Genomic DNA, 21,571 nt, shown 5'->3' on the forward strand with positions numbered 1-21,571 from the left:
AAGATGCATTTTCCTATATATTGGGTATCCTTGCATACAGCAAATATTGCTACAGTGAAATCCCTGTATGAGCGTAAGCCACTCCTGTCAAGCAGTTTGTTACCACAGAATCTCAGTGTAAAGGTTTGGATTCTTCCTATAAAGTTAAATGAGATTTGGTCTATACTTGTTGAAAATTAAAGTTTTTTAAAAATCAGAAAAATAAGAGGTTTTTTAATATATTGGGTTGCTAATTTACTAAATTGGTTTTAGTTGGTGTCATTTTGATGCTGTGAAGTTTAAGTTTTTGTTTCTTTTTATATTTCACTACAGTCATTAAAAATTTTTAGCTCTTGATTGAGAAAGTTGAAATTAGGGTCAGTGCCTGAGACTGACAGTAGTAAAATTTAGTTGTGAGAAGACGAAGGGTTCATCTTTGGGTAAAACGTACTATAAGTTAATCCTATAAGTGAGCACCCATTTGCAGACGTTGTTCTTAAACATTCCCCTGAGATGCGAAATGTACAAGAGAGATAGGTATTAATTTTGAAGTGTATTTTTTAGTGTGTCTTGGCCCTCAGATCAGGTCTGGTTCTAGTACCTGTGCCTCTTCAGCTGGCATTGTACAACTACTTTGGGAAGGAACTTCTGTTTTTATTTGTTTACGTTATAATAAGCACTTATGTGTTTAAAGAGCAGAGCACTGATGTTTTGTAGAGGAATTTAAGGGAAATGGTAGATTGAGATTTAATTCTTTGGTTGATTAATGGAAGTGTGAGAAAACCAGTATATTTTTTTTTTTAATTTTTTTTTTTTTTCAACGTTTATTTATTTTTGGGACAGAGAGAGACAGAGCATGAACGGGGGAGGGGCAGAGAGAGAGGGAGACACAGAATCGGAAACAGGCTCCAGGCTCTGAGCCATCAGCCCAGAGCCCGACGCGGGGCTCGAACTCACGGACCACGAGATCGTGACCTGGCTGAAGTTGGACGCTTAACTGACTGCGCCACCCAGGCGCCCCGAAAACCAGTATATTTAACAGAGATGTAAAAGTATATGATTTAGTAGTACCTAAATTGAATTGTGTATAAGGAAGAGCTGCTGTGTTTGCAAAATAGCAAATAAGAGCTGGATGGTGGACGAACTCCGTAGGCACTCAAAAGACGATGTTGTGCTGCCTGTTACCTCTATTGCTTCCAGAGCCTCAGAGGGCTTTCTCTGTTACTGTTGAAATATTTGATGGATAGATAGTAGACAGCTAAAACTTTTTTCAAGCCTTGATGCTTAGTGAGGAAAGAAAGGACTGTTGTTACAGTGTTCGTTAGATGCTGTTGGTTCTGATGGGGGTGGGGGGTGGGGAGGATTACCTGCACATGTCTGAGTGCTGACTCCAAAGGGTTCATGTGGAGCCAGAGTGGCACAGGGACCAACAAGTTAATATAAAGAAAGCATTTCTGTTTCATTTTAGTTAATTAAAAATTGAGCTTAGAAACTTTTAAAATAATTATGCTTGATTAGTTCTTGAATACTATTTATTTTTCGCCTTTGTAAGTTAATGTCCTAAGTTAAACTGATCTTGAAGTGAAGCCATCTCCTTTTTCTTAGTAAACCAGTATTGTTATTATTTTTTTTTAACGTTTTATTTATTTTTGAGAGAGAGACAGCACAAGAGGGAGGGGCAGAGAGAGAGGGAGACACAGAATCCAAAGCAGGCTCCAGGGTCTGAGCTGTCAGCACAGAGCCCGACACAGGGCTTGAACTCACAAGCAGTGAGATCATGACCTGAGCCTAAGTCGGACGCTCAACTGACTCTGAGCCACCCAGGCGCCCCTGTTTTACTATTATTTTTTCAGTGTTTAATTTTGAGAGAGAGAGAGAGAGAGAGAGGCACAGAGTGTGAGCCAGGGAGGGGCAGAGAGAGAGCGAGACACAGAATCCAGAGCAGGCCCCAGGCTCTGAGCTGTCAGCACAGAGCTCAACACTGGGCTAGAACCCACGAACCGTGAGATCGTGACCTGAACCAAAGTCCAACGCTTAACCGACGGAGTCGCCCAGGTCCCCCAGTAAACCAGTATTGTTAGCCTGTTTCTTCACAGACCCCAGTGATTATAATACTGGGGACTTTGTTGACCATGGATTTGCTGATGTTTTTTTTGTTTTTTTTTTTTTCCAGAACATTTTTTTTCTAATCTTATTTTTTTTATTTTTTATTTTTTCAACGTTTATTTATTTTTGGGACAGAGAGAGACAGAGCATGAACGGGGGAGGGGCAGAGAGAGAGGGAGACACAGAATCGGAAACAGGCTCCAGGCTCTGAGCCATCAGCCCAAAGCCCGACGCGGGGCTCGAACTCACGGACCGCGAGATCGTGACCTGGCTGAAGTTGGACGCTTAACCGACTGCGCCACCCAGGCGCCCCTCTTATTTTTTTAATTTAGCTTTATTTTTTATTTTTAAAAATTTACATCCAAATTAGTTAGTATATAGTGAAGCATTGATTTCAGTAGATTCCTTAATACCCCGTACCCATTTAGCCCATCCCCCCTCCCACAACCCCTCCAGCAACCCTCAGTTTGTCCTCCATATTTATGAGTCTCTCTTGTTTTGTTCCCCTCCCTGTTTTTATATTATTTTTGTTTCCCTTCCCTTATGTTCATCTGTTTTGTCTCTTAAAGTCCTCATATGAGTGAAGTCATATGATTTTTGTCTTTCTCTGACTAATGCTGATGTTTCTTTTAAAGTAAAACAGTATTCTTAAAAAAATCTGTAAGTTAGACTTCTAACATTCAAATGATATTTTAAAGTACAAGGAACTTGTCTTGTGAATCCTTTCTGTAAAGTGATTAATCAATCATTGAGTTACTTTTTCTGAAAATACAGGTTTTTCACTTTAGGTTTGCTTGATAAGGTAAACTTTCTGGTTCTAAAAATATAAGCACAAATGTGATAGAAGTAGTATAATAATCTGACACCTAGCTTCCTCACTTAGCTGTGTGTCAAAGGTTTTTTCATATTGCCACTTTCTCTGCTCTTTCTTTGCTTTATTATATATTTGTAATGGGTATGGAAGAAATAGGGGTGGTGAAAAATGCAATTATGAAGCACCACTGCATTATGTTAATAGAAGCAATATGAAACAGAATTTGCTTTCAAGAACAGTTTTTAAATATTCAAATACAAGTAACCTCAAATATAAAAACACTTTGTTCAGGTTGGGCCAGAGAGCTTAGCCACACCAAAAAATAACTTCAAAAATGAATACCAGTTATCCTTGTTTATTTTTTGTCTTAATGAATGCTCATTTATAGGATTGATAATATAGGGTGGTATAGCTGAGGCTAGTGAGAAGTGGTTAGATTCTATCAGGATTTATTGATGAGTTGGATATAGGGATATGGGAGAAGGGAGCCAAGGAAGACTTCAAAGCTTATGACCTGAGCAGCTAGAAGGATGGAGTTGCCATTTATTGAAGAATGCTGTACCGAAGGGCATTTTGGCAAGATTGAAAGATTGCAATTCAGTTCTAGACATGTTAAGAGTTAGATGTCTCTTAGACCTCCAAATGGAGCTGTTGAGTGAGCAGTTGCTTATATAATCCTGGAGTTGAGGGGAGAGTTTTGGCTGGAGATTAAAAATGGTGGGAGGCATAGGCATCCAGATGGTATTTAAAAACCAGAGTTTGGATGTGGTCACCAAGGAAGTGTGTGCAGCTAAAATAAAGGTCTGAGATCTGATCCCCACAGCCCTCTACGTTTAGAGGTTCGGGAGATGAGAAGGAACTAACTAGCAAGGGAACTGAGCAGAAAGAGAGAAACCTGGGGTGTGGTATCCTAGAAGTCAAGTGAAGAGAGTTTTCACAAAAGGAAGCTTGGTCAATGATAACAAACTTTCCACGTAAGACAAGGACTGTGAATTGCCATTTGATTGTGGCAATGTGGATGTCATTAGTGACTTTGGCAGTGGTGGTAAAAGCTGGGTTTGGAGAAGATTCAAGAGAGTGGGAGGTGAGGGATTTGAAAATAGCAAGAATGTATAGCTCTTTTGAGCACTTTTGCTATAAAGGGTAGCAGAGGAATGGGACAATAACTGGAAGGTGTGTCATAGTCAAGATATATTTTTGTTTTCATTTAAACTTTAAGTGAGAAATTATGATCACTTGTGTGCTGATGAGAATGGTCTATATATAAAGGAGAAAATTGATAATCAGATTGTTGCTGGACCAAGTGTCCTTGAGTAGAAGAGAAGGAACGGGATCTAGTGCATAAGCTAACAGCATGAGGTAGATTTTCATTTGTACATTCGTCAAAGGTGAGCAGCTGTTAATGTTTCAGGCACTGTGATCCGTACTGGGAATAAAATGAGAACAAGATGTGGGCTCTCTGCTCACATGGAAATTGAACCCTCTTGATGGTGTTATTCCCAGATAGGGTATTGCAACTCACTGATTAAGAAACTTACTCAAAAGTAACTAAAATGTAGATTTGAATCCAACATAACTTAAAAGTCAGCTATTTCTCACATTCTCCCTACCTTCACAGCTGTCAACGTATTAGTCCATACCACCATCATCCCTTGTCTGGATTGCCTTGTGAACCTGACTGGTCAGCCTGTTTCTCCATACAATCCATTTTCTACTTAGCTGACAGCCCTTTAGAACATGTCATACCTACTCACTGCCCAGAACCCCCTGATATCTTCCCAACCCATTTGGAATAAAATGCAAACTCCTAACATGGTTTAACTTAATCTGGCCCCTGTTCTCTCTTTCCCAACAGGTTTCTATTCCATCACTGTCCTGTATCTGTTTTTTCAGCTATGTCTAGTGTATTCCCTTCTTTTTGCAGTTCCTTTACCTTGGAATGCTCTTTCCTCAGATTTTTCCTTAATTTTCTACCTTAAGTCTCAGTTCAAATTTACTTCTTCAAGGAAGCCTTCCTAATTAAAATATAGCCTCTTCCTCATCATTTATTCCCTTTCCTTGCTTTTTTCTTAGCCTTTAACACCTCTTGAAATCATATTGTGTATTTAACTTTTTTCTCTATCAGTAGTATTTAAGTCTCATGTTTAGACCTTGTTTGTGGTATTCACTGTATCTGTAGAACTTAGAAAAACAAACATGGCACATGAATTGAAAGTATATGCAATTCCATGTCTCATGAAAAGTTTGGACAGGTTCTATGAGTTGGGAGGAATCCAGTTATCTATATAGGCTAGGTATTATTTATTGGAACAACTTGAAGCTGATACTTAAAAGATTAATTGGATATGGATAGGGATGGGAGGGATTCAAAATATCTGAGATTTTTTTTTTTACATAGGTATTATTTCTTTAGTCATCTCATGGGTGGAGGGAGCAGCAGAACTTACGTTCTCCTAAGAGAAATGGGGAAAATTAAAGGAACTAGTTGGCAAGTGTGGGTTTTACTTATTTTGTTTTTTGGAAGGAAGAAACACTTGTTACAAATCTATTATATGTACCATATAATACTTAGGAAATATAATTAAAGAAAAAGAATAAAATTAGAACAGTTTTTTCATGCACTGATAAACCACTATTAGTACTATTCTGATACATAATCATTCATGTTTATGTCTGCATCTGTATTCAGAAAACAAAAATTTGGGGCACTTGAGTGGCTCAGTCGGTTAAGCGTTTGACTTCGGCTCAGGTCATGATTTCGTGGTTCATGGGTTCGAGCTCCGTGTCGGGCTCTGTGCTGACAACTCAGAGCCTGAAGCCTGCTTCGGATTCTCTCCCCCACTCGTGCTTTGTCTGTCTGTCTCTCTCTCAAAAATAAATAAGCATTTAAAAAAAACTAAAAACACAAAATTGGCATTGCTAGACTTATTGGTGATTTGAGGTAAAATCAGGACAACCAAGAGGAAATGCTTCGTAGGCAGTTGGAAGTATAAAATTAGGTCTTGGGATGTAAATCTGGGAGATGACTATATAGTAGACTTGGGGAATGGATATGATCTTTAAAAGTGAAGAAAATACAGGGAAGATGAGATAGAGCCATAACTTTGGGAAACATGCAGATTACTACTAGGTGGCCAGAAGAATCACCATGGAAAGGATAGAGAAATAATTAAAGGTGAGAAGACCAGGCTAGTGGAGGATCCTGAAAATTTAAGGGAAGAGAATTTTTAGGAGGCAGCACCACTAATGTTAATGCTTATTGCAAAGGCAAGGAGGATGAGACTGAGGAAGCAAAGTATCCATTAGTGACATTTGGGCATACAGCTTAGCATTAGAGGAAGAAGCCAGTGCTAGTTAGAGAGAGAGCATAGATGGCAAGGGCTTTTCAGAGTGAGTTTTCGTTAGAAACATGGTTCTATAGGGATATCGCATAGATGATGCCTTAGGTGTCTAGTTATTCTCTGTAGCTGCACAGCATTAAGGATATAGTAGATGTGCTGTGTTCAAAGCATTTGAAAGTGAAAGGTAAATGGGTAAAGGTTTCTTGTTTGTATATTGTTTTGTTATGGGAAATTTGGCACGTTTGAAGACAAGAACCAGTGGGTAGGAAAGGATGTACTGAGCAAAATAGGAGAGTCGAAGAAATAAAGTTTGCGGTTATTTCCAGAAGAAGGTGGGGAGAAGAAATGGGCTTAGTTATTAGGGGTAAGGAGTTAACCTTGGAAAGGAAGTAAATCTCTTTCTCTGAGGTATAAAGAAGTAAAAACAGTTACTGAGAAAGTTTTTAAGGCTGAGAGGAGAGAATATAAGGACACCGGTGACTTTCCCACACAATCTCCTTGGAATGACTTAGTGAACGAGGATTGGAGACTTCACTGAGACAGAAGGACTGAATAGCTGTTATGTGAGAATTATACTAGGAATTCAAAAGAAGACCTCAGGTTTTGCCAGACAGCAGTGAAGGTAAATTTGATTATTTTGAAAAGGGTTGTCTGAGAACAACTGTTACATTAACACCAGAAACTTAATATCTAGTAATAATTTGGCCATCTTTTGGATTGCTGTTTAACTAATCAGGTCATTTTTCATAGTATGAAAAGATGAAGATGTGTTTCACTAGAAAATTCATCTCTAACACAAACATTTACTCTTTAAGACTGTGTGTGGATTGCAAATGTTTTCATGTGAAAGATTGTCTTTGATGTTGCCGACATGGTGGAAACTTGAAAATTGTGATCTGATATTAAATACTGAGAAGGTTTTTGATTGTTTAATTCTAATTTATGTTATAATTTAATCCTTATTACATAATTTTAATTAAGGTAGAGCACCAAATCCTCAAATGATGAATTTTTTTCACACCTTAAAATGAAATACTCTGACAGAGAAAGGGATAGACTGAAGCTCTGGAGGGTTTTGTTTGTTTGTTTTAATTTAACATCCAAGTTAGTTAGCATATAGTTCAACAATGATTTCAGGAGTAGATTCCTTAAGCCCCTTACCCGTTTTGCCCCTCCCCCCTCCCACAACCCCTCCAGCAGCCCTCTGTTTGTTCTCTATATTTGAGAGTCTCTTATGTTTTGTCCCCCTCCCTGTTTGTATATTATTTTTGCTTCCCTTCCCTTATGTTCATCTGTTTTGTATCTTAAATTCCTCATACGAGTGAGGTCATATGATACTTGTCTTTCTCTGACTAATTTTGCTTAGCATGATACCCTCCAGTTCCATCCAGAAGCTCTCGAGTTTTAAGTGGTAAAGATACTAGAGTTGAGACAGCTTGAGGAAGAGCACTTTAGTCTTTATTCAATGAATGTTTTTATAAAAATGCAGAAATATTTCCCAAAGATACATACATGCCCTTTGTTATTTTTGTGAGAAAAGGAAAAACTATAAAAATTAAAAACTTAGAGTTGTACGAATTTTGCACACTCTTTATTAATTAGCTTCCGTTTTTCCCTATAGAATATTGTTCTATGTTAATGACCCTAAGGTAATCATAATAAATAAACATTAAGGTTAACCCCCAAAGATTCAAATTGTACTTCCTCCTCCTTAACCATCTTTGTGCCCCTAGCCCCTTAGAAAAAGGGCGGTTAGGCTTTATGACTCTAAAATCAAATGTTTACATTGGGATTGTAATACAGAGATTTTTTTTTCAGGTCTTTGTAGGTAAAATACCAAGAGATTTATATGAGGATGAGTTGGTACCCCTTTTCGAAAAGGCTGGTCCCATTTGGGATCTACGTCTTATGATGGATCCACTGTCTGGTCAGAACAGAGGGTATGCATTTATCACCTTCTGTGGAAAGGAAGCTGCACAGGAAGCTGTTAAACTGGTATGTGATAAAGAAATACACACCGTGTAGCAAGTCATTATTTGAGAGAGTTACCTCAATTAAAAATGTTTGCAGTTAACATTATTTTCTTCAGCTTTTGCTTTGAATGGTTATATATTGATTAAATTGGTACGTGATCTTTGCTCTGTCTTTTCTGATTATAAAAGTAAAAAAGAATGAACATACCCAAGAAATAATGTGTTAGAGAAAGTCTCTCATAATTCCTAGAAGTTATTTATTAGATTGGCTAGTAACTAAACTTTCATTTGAATATGCATTTGGCTTCTGCAGTTCCCTTTTGATTTTAGGCAGAAAGGATGTCAGTCATTACTATTAAACTTTAGGATAAGATTCTCAAAAGGGTAATGAAGGCTGAGATGGATTCTGCAGAGCATAACTGAGTAACAGCGTCTTTTAGGACATAATTCAGGAAATTATTGAGACTCTTTTATTTTTGTCACCACCTAATCATACAATTTATTTTCTAAGTATATGCCTATTCTTTTCTATATTTTGTTTTCAGGCCCTTCAGCCTTCTCTGTCTTTAATCTTTCTCTCCTTTTTTTTTTTTTTTTTTTTACTATTTTATAGCTAATCTTCTGTAATCTAGTAATTTCCTTTTTGCAGGGCCTTTAACCCTTTGTACTTAGTAGTACAATAGTATGACTACTACTAGGAGGAGTAGGAGTAACAGAGTTCTGCAAATGAGGTGTATCTTCACTCCTGTATTGGTACAACCATCTCAGTAACTTAAAATAACAGTGTCATTGTTTTTGCCTACTCTTTCCAGACATCTAAAAGCCTCACTTTGTCTAGTTCCAGTCCTTCTAGAATGGGTACCTCTTCCACCAGGGCTTTTGGTTTGATTAATCACTTCTAAATTACTTCCACTTATAGCTTGACCCAGATTTTAGTTTTTATTAGGGACTTTTCCTTCTGACTTATTATTGAAAGTTTTCAAAGCTTTATTTCCACATTTTTGGTAATGTATGGATGATTTTATTTTTTAATAATCACATATCTTTTAGTAAGGTAATGGGTAAGTAATGTTAAAACCTAAGAAGCTGAAGTTTACCAAGGAAACTATCACCATAGTGATTCAAATAAAACTGTTTTTATTTCCTATTATTTCATGTAATTTTGAAGGTATTTTGAAGGTGTTTGATATGCTGTTTAAAACTTTTCATGTATACATTTAGAATTCTGTGTTTTGTGTAGAATGTGAAATTCTTCTAAATTTCTTTTGTATTAATTATACATAGTTGTTACTCTTTTTGTATTGTTATTTTGCCTTTGGCTTATCTGTATCTAATTTTATCTCCAAGGACCCTGAATGATCAGTTTTGGGTATTTTTTCTGAAGTTCTCTGGACAATTTTTCAGATAGATCACATTGAAATATTAAATAAGATACTTTAAAAAATAAAGTGAAATAACTGAGTCATTTTTATCCAGAGGAGCAGTGAAAGTTAATAAAACCAAACTAAGATGAGAGACCATAACAAGTTCTAAAATACACATTTATATAATGGTAAGCATGAGGGAACTCGGTGAGTTCATGAAGCAGGAAGTGTTTGACCTTAAATTGTTGAATTTTTTAGATTGAGATCAGTCGTCCTGAGTTTGGGATGGTTGTGGGGTATCTGGTTCTCTTCTTCCTTGCAGTGTGACAGCTATGAAATTCGCCCTGGTAAACACCTTGGAGTGTGCATTTCTGTGGCAAACAACAGGCTTTTTGTTGGATCAATTCCGAAGAATAAGACTAAGGAAAACATTCTGGAAGAATTCAGTAAAGTCACAGGTAAAACAAAAATGTATTTAGTAGAAGTTAGTTTTGGGACGTCTGTGGTACTATTTATAAGTACAAAAAAAAAAGGTGTATATTAATCTAAAAATTCAAACAAATCTTCAATGTTTAAGTTGCCTCCTTTCTACTTTGCAGTGGTTTGGACTAAGTGTGTTCCCTCTCATCCTTAATTTCTTGGAATGACCCCTTCACTTCTGTGCCTTAGCTTTTGCCATAGTCTTGCCCTGAAGGCTTCCCAACATTAAGTGTGCTTCAGGGCCAAGAGGGTGAGAGTTCTTATCCTTCCTGTTGCCTTGTCTAAACCAGATTTTGGAAAATTTCTGATTCTAAATCCATGGAATTGAGAAGTTTGTTGAACATCACAGGTCTATATACATTTATAACTGAAACAAAATTTAACAAAACTGTTAATTTCACTTTTTATGCATGATTTAGCATGGTATTTCCTGTTCCTTTTTTTTTTTTTTTTTTTTTTTTTTAATGTGGGTAGGGATATACTATTGCTGGCTATGGTTTAAAAAAACATTGATTTAGACCATTACTTCCCCTCATAAAAACCATGTTTTTGTCTTCCAGATATATTATCCTTTCTCCTTCCTTGATGCTGTCATCTATTGCTCTTCTGGTTTCAGTCTTTCATTAATTGGAGATTGCTCTGGCTCGTAGTGTTTCTCTTCTGCCCTAAATTGACTTATTTGTAGTACCTTTAACATGTATATCGATGAACTGTCCAATCCCCTAGCCTCCTAGTTTAATGACCACCTCATCCCCAGTTCTTTACCTCAGCTCCCCCACATCCAGATCACATTCTGGATCTTGCCGCCAGAAATTCTCCCCACTCCAAAATCTTGATTTCTAGCATTCCGCTTTGTAACCACTGCCACCGCCTGTCACAGTTGTGTTGGTTACGTACCCCTAATGGTGCAGTTCTTTGACCTCATCACTTTGTTAGTTTTCTGGCTTCTTACCCATTTAGTCATTCCTTCAGCAAGTGTTGATATCTAGTGCCTGTTAAGTGGTGGCATTGTGCTATTTGCTGGGATACAGTGGTGAATAAGATGTATTATCTACCCTTGTAGAGTTTATATTCTGGGAAAGGAGATAAGACAAATTAAAGAAATATTTATACATTGGGGTAAGCAGTAAACACTGAGAAGAGGGAGATGATACCTAGCTAGAGAATAGCTACTATCCTTGCTTTGATGGTTATGGAAGGCTTTTCTGATAAGATGACATTTCAACCAAGACCCAACGAATGAGGAGGATGTAGCATTCAAAGAGCAAAGGGATGTGCGTTCCAAGAGAGCAACACATACCACGGCTCCAAGGCAAGAGAGAAGTTGGTGTATTAAAGTAACTGAGAGAAGGCCAGTGTTCTTCAAATTACAGTAGAATTAAGGGTAGAATTGTATGAGATGCCACAGGGGGCTTTTGTGGACCATGTAAGGAGTTTAGATTCTTTGTGTAATGAGAAGGTATTTGGAGGTCTCAAGCAGGGAGTAATGTCTGTTTCATGCTTATAGAATATTATCTCTGCTGCCATATGGATAATGGTTTAGAGGGGTTTAAGAGGAGAAGCTAATTAATTAGTTGAGGCTGTCATGGTAGTTAAGATAGAAGATTGGACTAGGATAATAGCCATGAAGGTGGAAAGAGGTAGATGGGCTCAGAATTGGGTAGGGGAATACAGGAGATAAAGGAAGAAATCAAGAATGAGTCCTCAATTTCTGTCTTGAGAACCAGGAGATGGGACTGTTTGTTAGAGAAGTAGAGAAGACAGATTTAGGGAGCGGTGACTGCGGTTTTGGACATGTTAAATTCGAAATGTCTTTAAGTCTGGGCTAGAACCAAAACCTAAGCATTCTTAAGGATGTAGATAGCTTTCAAAAGTACAAAGTAGCCGATACTACCTAGAAAGAACATATGTGGAAAGATGAGAACACAAGACAGTAATATTTAGCAGTCATTTTCATTCTTGGCAAAAACCTTAATTTTTAAGTTAGATCCAAGGATGATTTTTGATAATGAGTATTTGTTGAATGTAAGTTCTCTTGGGTTTATGTTAATAATTTGGGTTTTAAGTTCCTTGGTAGTGTTTTCATAAATTACAAGGTCATGTTATATCAAACACTCCAACACTATAGAATGTTATACGTCAGCATACAGTGGTTGGACCTGTTGTTTATGGCTGTACCCTCAGGACCCTGAAAAATGAAAAGGGAACATAAAATACTGTGTCAAAACCCATATCTAACAATGCCGATTTAATTGTCTACTAGGTAATTAGGGAACCCTTTTGAGGCTTCTTCAATATTTTTTGCTCTTCGGCAAATGGATTTAGGTCTGCCTAATCGCTAGATGTGTGGTGGATGCTTTTGGCTTATATATCTGGCTGTTGGTTTAACAGAGGGTTTGGTGGACGTTATTCTCTATCATCAACCCGATGACAAAAAGAAGAATCGGGGGTTCTGCTTCCTTGAATATGAGGATCACAAGTCAGCAGCACAAGCCAGACGCCGGCTGATGAGTGGAAAAGTAAAAGTATGGGGAAATGTAGTTACAGTTGAATGGGCTGACCCTGTGGAAGAACCAGATCCAGAAGTCATGGCTAAGGTAAATGCAGTTGCTTGGGATGGGGGTGAGATTATCATTTAAATTTTGTACTTAGAATAAAGCTCAATTTTTAAAGGTTTTATGATAAATCTAGATTGTAGCGCTTGATCTTAACTATTTAGGCAAGGACCTGCTTTAATACCAAACTTAACATCTTGTCTTGGTATCCAGAAGTTTCTTTTAATCCTCCCTTTTCCCAGAGATTAAATGTGCAAAGGAACTGAAATGAAATCCCTTTAAGTATTTTCATACACGCTGAGAATTTGTTTAGTGCTAGGCACTAGGAGGGATACAGAGGTTTATAAAAGACCAGGACTTGTTGAATGAAGTAATGTTTTGGAGATTATGAATTGTAATCTTCATTAACCATACTATGACTTTTTTCATTTAATGGTCAAGCTCCCTTAGAGTATTGTCTCCAAGAAGAAAGACAAAGGGTTATCATGTTTGCTGTTACGTGATAGTGGCAAAATATGCATGGCAAGTCCTGTGGCAGGCCCTTGCTTTCCTCCTGAATCTTATACTTGCATTGCTGCGATCTTTGCCTGGTAAATAATGGTGCCATGAGATCTGACGGTTAGGCTTTCTTTTGGGTGACTCCAGGGATTGAAGGGACACATCAGAGTGGCATCTCTGCTGGTTCTAGTGAGTTTTTGTGTATTTTGGTGTGTCTCTTCCCTTCTTGGTAATAAGGCAGCAACTCTTTGATGGCCAGAAATTAGTGGTTGAATTCTTTTAGACTAAGAAGTCTTTCTTTAAAGGTTTTTTTTTTTTTCCAGGTTCTGAGCAAGTAGTCTTCACTCTAACTAGTTTAAAGGAGAGCCAGCCCCAGTTTTTACTAGTATGATCAAGTTTTTGTAGGCACAGACCTCTTTGGATTAAGAGAAGATCCATTGAAAATGAATCAGAGGCTTTCAGATGTGCTGCTCAGTATCTTTTTCCCATTTCTTGAGTAGATTTGTGTTAAGGCAGGGACGGGGAATTTAAAAAGCTCTGATTTTTTATTTTTATTTTTTACTAACATTTTAATTCCATTTGTTTATTCTAATGCAATTTGACTTTGGGCAAGCTACTGAACTTGGATGTTCTCTGTTTTACTGGAATTGGATAAGTCTCTTAAGAACCCTTACAACTTTGACTGCCTTGTAGAAACAGTATAGTTTGTATTACCTTTTCTATAAAAACGTGTTTAAAATAGCATGTGTAATGTGTAATATATCTACACATTATAAGAGGTGAATAAAATTCCCAGAGAATGTAAGTGTAGCTGGTAATTTGCTCATCAACACTTTTCACATACCTCTTGTAACCTTTCAGATTGAAATTCATCCTAAACTTTTTTCTGTAGGGTTAGAAAACGTCAACATTTTATGCGAGGAAATATTCTTCTGAGGTCATAAACAAGTTTCAGAAAGAAAGGGAGGCTTCAATAAACTTGAATAATACTTATTGAATAAATTTGATCGAATAATATTGATTTCTTTATTGTTTTCTAAATTCCACCAGGGGGGTCCTACCCTAAAGAGTAAAAGCTTCTGGTATTACTTCATTCTATCAGTGTTGTAATTCATTGAAGATATTTTGTCAACTTGGGTCAGTTTTATAATAAATCAAAACCTAAGAGCCTAAATGTATTTTTCTTAAAGGGACTTTGTTCCTTTGGAACGTTTTAAACAAAGTTTCAACAAATAATTTTTATATAGTATGTTGTGGTTTCATCTCCAAAAAGAATAAAAAATCTATGTTGAATTTTTTTTAGAAAGGTAAACTGACGGAGGCCTGCATAACATAGAGTTTGACCTCTGTGACAACACTGCAAAAATAAAGGGGGTGGAGGTGAAAGTGGACGATGTTAGGTTTTTTCACCTTGAATTAATACCTTTCCTCAGATAATTTTTATTCACATAGCCCTTTATCTAAGGTAACAACTTACTCAGTGAGTGTGTTAATTTTTTTCTTTGAATAGGTAATACAGTTCCTTAGTTCAAAAATCAAAATTACGAAGAAAGGTATAGTCAAAGAAGTCCCACTTCTACTTAATCCCATCTATCATATTCCCTGTCCCTGATACACACCCAGTTTTAGTAGTCTCTGGTTTATTCTTTTAGAGGTTCTTTCCTGACTTTACATGATGGTTACAGGTAACCTACTATATTCACTGATCTATATTTGCTTTATTCACTATCCTATTTCATCAGCTCTAAGGAAGTGTACCATTATTATGCATACCACTAAAAAATTATTAAATGTTGCCAATTAAATTATGACATAGTGCTTGCATGTCACATCGACTATAAGTTGGATCCCTATTTCGGAGCTGGAAAAAAGGGAAAAAATGTCTTGCCAAAAGTGTGTCCTGTTAGTCTCTTCATATCCACTCTTAGAACTCTTCCTCATTTTTTATGGTTACATGATAGTTCCATTCTGTGGATTATACTGTGCTGTGTTCAGCCAACTAGACATTGGGTTGTTTCTAATGTTTTATTATTACAATGCTATGATGAATGAGCTTGTATCTTGTTAGTTGATACAAGTTCACATATGCCTGTAGAATAGATTCTCAGAGATAAAATTGTGGGCCAAAGAGTAAATGCATCTGTAATTATTAAGATACTGCTATATTCCCCTGGTACTGTTTTACTCACGCACCAGCAAAATACAAGAGGCCCATTTTCCTCAACGTTGTTAAAATAGTGTATGATCTTATTTTGGATTTTGCCAGTCTGGTAAATGATGTATCTCAAAACCATTGTGATTGCTTCTCTTCCTATGCATGGGTTTAAGTTTTTAATATGTTGAGGGCCATTTGTGTTTCTTTATATGAACCATGTATTTGTGAATTATGCATATCTTTTTGTTTCCATTGAGCTTTTTTTTTTTTTCCTTTTCCTGGAGCTCTGATACTAAAAAAGAAAGATGAACTCTAATATAAGTCATTTGTCTTTTGGCTCCATTTCTGGTATTTTTTGCCATATGAAAGTCACTTATTTCTAGTAGTTGAATTTTATCACTCCTTTATGTAATAGATTTTAAATCACAGAGCCTTCCTTAGAGCAATGTTTACATAAAGGAATTACCCTTATTTTCTTCTAATATTTTTCAGTCTCTCCCCATCCTCACCCCTGTCCACCCCTTTGGAAGTTTTTGATCTATTTGGGGTTTATCCTGGTATATATAGTGTGAGGTATAAATCCAACTTTTTTTTGTTAAGTTTTTATTTTTAAGTAACTTTACACCCAGCATGTGGCGTGAACTTATAATCCTGAGATCAGCAGTTGCATGTTCCACTGAGCCAGTCAGGCGCCCCCCCAACTTTTATTTTTACCCAGATGAACACTACACTGTTCCAGTGATTTAAGAGTTATAATTTGTTATATGTGGTAGGGCTAGTCTCTAAATTTTGTTCTTTTGTTCTTTTTTTCCCCCCTATTTCTTGTTTATTTTTTCATATGAACTTTGGAATCTGCTCACTCAGTTCTAGGGGGGAAAGCCCCAAAACATACTGTTTTAGGGGGTGTTGAGGGACGATGTTAAATTTTTGAATCAACCTAGCAATTATGTGTTGGTTCCTTGAGGGTTCTGTTCACAGTGTTAGGGATTTTAATGGCAGGGCAAGAGAAGGACCCAATAATCTATATAAATTGGTAACTGACAATAATTTTCTTGGTAGTTTTCATACTTTCTGTGATGTACTTTTAATATTTAATGTTTTTGAAAAGGCAAGGTTGCCATGAGGATAGGAAGAAATACTTTTAGTGTAAGACTTCAGCTAAAATTAAGTAGCCAGTGCCAATTTTGTGTATTTGTTGTATTAGGTGAAAGTTTTATTTGTGAGAAACTTGGCTACTACAGTGACAGAAGAAATATTGGAAAAGTCATTTTCTGAATTTGGAAAACTCGAAAGAGTGAAGAAGTTGAAAGATTATGCATTTGTTCATTTTGAAGACAGAGGAGCAGCTGTTAAGGTAGAGATTTTGAAATTTTGCATCTTGATATTCGAATTTTGTTGTTGAAACTTGCTAAGCCCATAAAATGACTTTAAAAACTGAAATAAAATTGGTTTTCAGCTTTTGCCGAGCTCTGGAACTATCTTTTAATTATCTGAAGTGGTAATAGTTTAACAGGTAAGACTTCATATTTCAAAGGCTGATTATTACTAACTGGGTTTGTGATTTCAGGCAAGTATTTTTAATCTCTGTATTGTTTTTGTAAACCTAGGGTTTGATAGCGTGATGCCTTGGAAATATTACAGGGTGTATTAATTAGCTGTTGTAAATGGTAAAACAGGTAATGAATGTACTATAACTACTCTGTGGATTTATGAAGGAACCTGAGCCTTGCACATGACTTCACACACAGTACAGCATATTTAATTCAGCAGATGTGTTCTGAGAGAATGGTTAGTTCCTTTTTTTTTTTTGTCTTAATGTTTATTTATTTTGAGAGAAAGAGACAGATTATAAGTGGGGGAGGAACAGAGAGAGAGACCCAGAATCCAAAGCAGGCAGCAGGCTCTAAGCTGTCAGCACAGAGCCCAGCACAGAGCTGGAATTCACAAACTGCGATCATCACCTGAGCTGAAGTCAGACGCTTAACTGACTGAACCACCCAGGCACCCCTTTAGTCTTGCCTTTCTTCAGTCATTTTAGAATTCTAATAGTATTAACTGCTTTTGCTGGTTTCAGTAGTTGTTAGAGATATTTCTTGCATGTAATAGTTGATTTGATGATAGTAATGAAAATGGTGAAAAAAGTAGTTTCGTGTGGTGGCTATGACATCAAAGCTGAATACTCTGCTGTTTTTCTCTCATAATGGATCCGTATCATTTTTAATGTGTAAAATTTCTAGTTTCTTGTTCCTCTTGCCTTTCCTAGTGGGGGAAAGAAGACAAAACACTAAAAAAGATTTTTATGTATTTGGGGAATTACATTCAAAATGCTCAGTGACTCATTCAGGCTTAGTTCTTTTCCTACATGTTCTGTTGGTGGAGTGGTGCCACCTCTAATTTGAGCAGTTTTTGTTTCCTGCCTAGGGTGTACTGCTTTAAAGTGTGCCTTATAGAATCTTTGACTCATTAGAATTTATTAGTTTGCTGCTTTTTTTTTTATGTTTGTTTATTTTTGAGAGAGATCACGTGAACAGAGGAGGGGCAGAGAGAGGAGGGACAGAGGATCTGAAGCTGGTTCTGTGCTGACAGCAGAGAGACCCGTGCAGGGCTTGAACTCATAAATTGTGAGGTTGTGACCTGACCCGAGGTTGGATGCTCAACCAACTGAGCCACCCAGGCGCCCCTGTTGGTTTGCTTTTTGATGGAAACTAATTAATGAGATAGCACTGCTTATCAAATTCAGTCTAGTACAGAATCTAATGCTTGGTTTCTAAAACTGCCAAAGGTATGAAACGGATAACTGATAAATTTATACCTTCTAAACACTCGTTTTCATTCAGTCCTTATTAAATAAATAGTTGCCTCTAATTAAAAATAATCATAAAAATTGATTGGGTGGTTTGCCACATTACAAAATTTTATCAGCATCTGGGAAGCTTTTGTAGACTTGACTTAGTTGCTTTAGGTGAAGGAGCCAAAAGCTAATGTGGTAAAGGGGAGAAATTAGCTTGTAGAGGAGGACTGATTTAGTCTTTGTTCAGATACTTTTTATCACTGAATGCTCCTTATAGATAGAGCATTTTATTCTGTTCATCCAGAGAAGAAAAGGTTGTGTAAGAAAACAGAAAAGCTGTGGTGAGGAGGTGATACCTTGTTACTGAGTTACTTGAACTTTGATGTATGGCAGAGGCTGTTAGGTGGAACAGCGTAGATAAAGGACAGAGCATAGAATACTTATGGTTACTACTTCCCAGGTGAGTACTTGAGTCTTCATTAGTCCACGCCTGTTCTGGCCTCTGTGCTCTTAACTGTTCAGGGGAAGTATGTTTTAGGTGAAGTGTCGTGGGGGAAACCTAGGCAATTTTTGGTCAGTATCTTGTTCCGTTTAATTGACAACCGCATTCAGTAACGTCATTTGTCTTTAATATCTTTAAGATTTTTATGGAAGAGTAGTTTCAGATTTACATGTTGAATGCCATGTTTTTTATTTAAAAATTTGAATCCTGAAAAGTTTGTGTTAATACTGGTGCTTTTCCCAGATGTGGATTTGCTTCTTTGGTATGGCTCAACTTGGAGGGGTTAGTTATTTAGAATTAAGGAGCAGTGATAGGCAGCCCTCGAAGCCCCTTTACCTTTTTAAATATAATAGTAGGACATCAAGTTTGTTTTCAGTATAATTTGGCAGGGGGGCGGAGTGAGGGCAAAGGAACAGGGAGAGAGAGAATCCTAAGAAGGCTGTCATTGTAGAGCCTGATGCAGGGCTTGAACTCACAAACCATGAGATCATGACCTGAGCTGAAGTCAGACACTTAACCGACTGAGACACCCACATTCTTTTGCCAGTTAAGATAGTTGTGAAATAAATTGCTTATTAATTGTATTAAGTGGCACAGACATGTTTTTGTAATTATGTTTTAAAGTACTAGTTTACTTGCAACATAAACTTATTTTTGTAATTTTGTATAGGCCATGGATGAAATGAATGGCAAAGAAATAGAAGGGGAAGAAATTGAAATAGTCTTAGCCAAGCCACCAGACAAGAAAAGGAAAGAGCGCCAAGCTGCTAGACAGGCTTCCAGAAGCACTGCGTGAGTCTACATTTTAATAAATACATCTCTGAACAAGGAATAACTTGGTAATAGAGATCAAGTTAATAAAAAATTTAGGATTGGTCTTGATGTAAGCTAATTGTTTTTTTCTTTTCTCCCTTCCTTCCGTTGCTAGGTATGAAGATTATTACTATCACCCTCCTCCTCGTATGCCACCTCCAATTAGAGGTCGGGGTCGTGGTGGGGGGAGAGGTGGATATGGCTACCCTCCAGATTACTATGGCTATGAAGATTACTATGATGATTACTATGGTTATGATTATCACGACTATCGTGGAGGCTATGAAGATCCCTACTACGGCTATGATGATGGCTATGCAGTAAGAGGAAGAGGAGGAGGAAGGGGAGGGCGAGGTGCTCCACCACCACCAAGGGGGCGGGGAGCACCACCTCCAAGAGGTAGAGCTGGCTATTCACAGAGGGGGGCACCTTTGGGACCACCAAGAGGCTCTAGGGGTGGCAGAGGGGGTCCTGCACAACAGCAGAGAGGCCGTGGTTCCCGTGGATCTCGGGGCAATCGTGGGGGCAATGTAGGAGGCAAGAGAAAGGCAGATGGGTACAACCAACCTGATTCCAAGCGCCGTCAGACCAACAACCAACAGAACTGGGGTTCCCAACCCATCGCTCAGCAGCCGCTTCAACAAGGTGGTGACTATTCTGGTAACTATGGTTACAATAATGACAACCAGGAATTTTATCAGGATACTTATGGGCAACAGTGGAAATAGACAAGTGAGGGCTTGAAAATGATATTGGCAAGATCCGATTGGCTCTAGATCTACATTCTTCAAAAAAAAAAATTGGCTTAACTGTTTCATCTTTAAGTAGCAGTTTGCTGCCATTTGTATTGGGCTGAAGAAATCACTATTGTATATATACTCAAGTCTTTTTATTTTTTTCCTCTTTTCATAAATGCTCTTGGACATTATTGGGCTTGCAGAGTTCCCTTATTCTGGGGGTTACAATGCTTTTATCGTTTCAGGCTTCATTTTAGTTTCAAAAACAAGCTGAGCACACTGTTAAATCATGATTTTGCAGAACCTTTGGTTTTGAACAGTTTCATTTTTTTTTGGATTTGGGATAGATTACATAGGAGTATGGAGTATGCTGTAAATAAAAATACAAGCTAGTGCTTTGTCTTAGTAGTTTTAAGAAATTAAAGCAAACAAATTTAAGTTTTCTTGTATTGAAAATAACCTATGATTGTATGTTTTGCATTCCTAGAAGTAGGTTAACTGTGTTTTTAAATTGTTATAACTTCACACCTTTTTGAAATCTGCCCTACAAAATTTGTTTGGCTTAAACGTCAAAGCCGTGACAATTTGTTCTTTGATGTGATTGTATTTCCAATTTCTTGTTCATGTAAGATTTCAATAAAACTAAAAAATCTATTCAAAACATTACCTATTTCAAATTCAATTGTGTCCTAAAACATTATTTTATTCGTAATCCTTGCGAGGAATATTGTTTTCAAATTATAACTGCCTATGTGAGTGATCAAATTCATGCAAAATTTCTTGTCTATTCCAATATGTACCGTGGCTATCAGACTGAGAATTAGTCTAAATTCTAGTATTTATTCCAAATAACACTTTATTGGTTGGTGTTCTCTCATAGTCTCTTCTAATTTTGAAATTTTATCCTTTATTTTTATAAAAACAGGTTCAAAGGCTTTTGAACATTCTTGCAGGCATTGGATAATTTGCGTTAAATAAAAGTGGGGCTGGGGAAGCAGACTGCAATTTATTTTGACCCACATTCTTTCTATAAAGGATAATTTGTTGCCTGAAGAACTTACTTGCTGGATAAGTGAATGTATAACAGGAAAAAATGTTAGTACTGTGGCGTCAATTGCACTGCGGACTAAACATCAATTTTAGCGTACATGATTGTGACTGTCACTTCAGTTACTGGTTTAGGAATATAATTTCCAATTGTAAATTTGCTTTGAGAAGCACTCATGCCTTTTAAGAGAGGCTTAAAAATACCCACTTCTGACTTTCTGTTAATACCTCTTACTTTTATTTTATTTTTTTTTACTACCCTCCTGGCTAAAGTTTTTATTGGCCGAGTTATAACACCTATTTCCCTGTTTCCTTTAGAAATTCTGAATTATTGCAATGGCAGTTTTACTTGAGAATAAGAGGAACAAAAGAATCCCAACTTGACAGTGCAGAAAAGTCTGGATCACTTTCAAATT

The 21,571-nt window shown here is 37.0% G+C and overlaps 1 protein-coding gene across 5 annotated transcripts in view; it reads left to right on the plus strand.

Annotated features, from left to right (window-relative positions):
- The window catches only part of HNRNPR (heterogeneous nuclear ribonucleoprotein R), a 32,389-nt gene extending 11,620 nt beyond the window's left edge, over positions 1 to 20,769 (plus strand). For 3 of the 5 annotated variants that reach the window (XM_047083306.1, XM_047083305.1, XM_047083308.1), the window contains 6 exons: positions 8,059 to 8,235; positions 9,900 to 10,035; positions 12,440 to 12,654; positions 16,470 to 16,619; positions 19,229 to 19,350; positions 19,487 to 20,769. In XM_047083306.1, coding sequence (XP_046939262.1) covers positions 8,059 to 8,235; positions 9,900 to 10,035; positions 12,440 to 12,654; positions 16,470 to 16,619; positions 19,229 to 19,350; positions 19,487 to 20,099 — 1,413 coding nt within the window. In that variant the 3' untranslated portion in view covers positions 20,100 to 20,769. The remainder of the gene's footprint in view (positions 1 to 8,058; positions 8,236 to 9,899; positions 10,036 to 12,439; positions 12,655 to 16,469; positions 16,620 to 19,228; positions 19,351 to 19,486) is intronic. The other 2 variants (XM_047083307.1, XM_047083309.1) reach the window with 1 other exon arrangement.
- Positions 20,770 to 21,571: the final 802 nt, after the last annotated feature.

The sequence above is a fragment of the Lynx rufus genome, unplaced genomic scaffold (assembly GCF_022079265.1).
Source record: "Lynx rufus isolate CCGP_SWC_20201006 ecotype Redwood Valley unplaced genomic scaffold, mLynRuf1.p SCAF_2, whole genome shotgun sequence".
In the NCBI taxonomy this organism is placed as follows: Eukaryota; Metazoa; Chordata; class Mammalia; order Carnivora; family Felidae; genus Lynx; species Lynx rufus.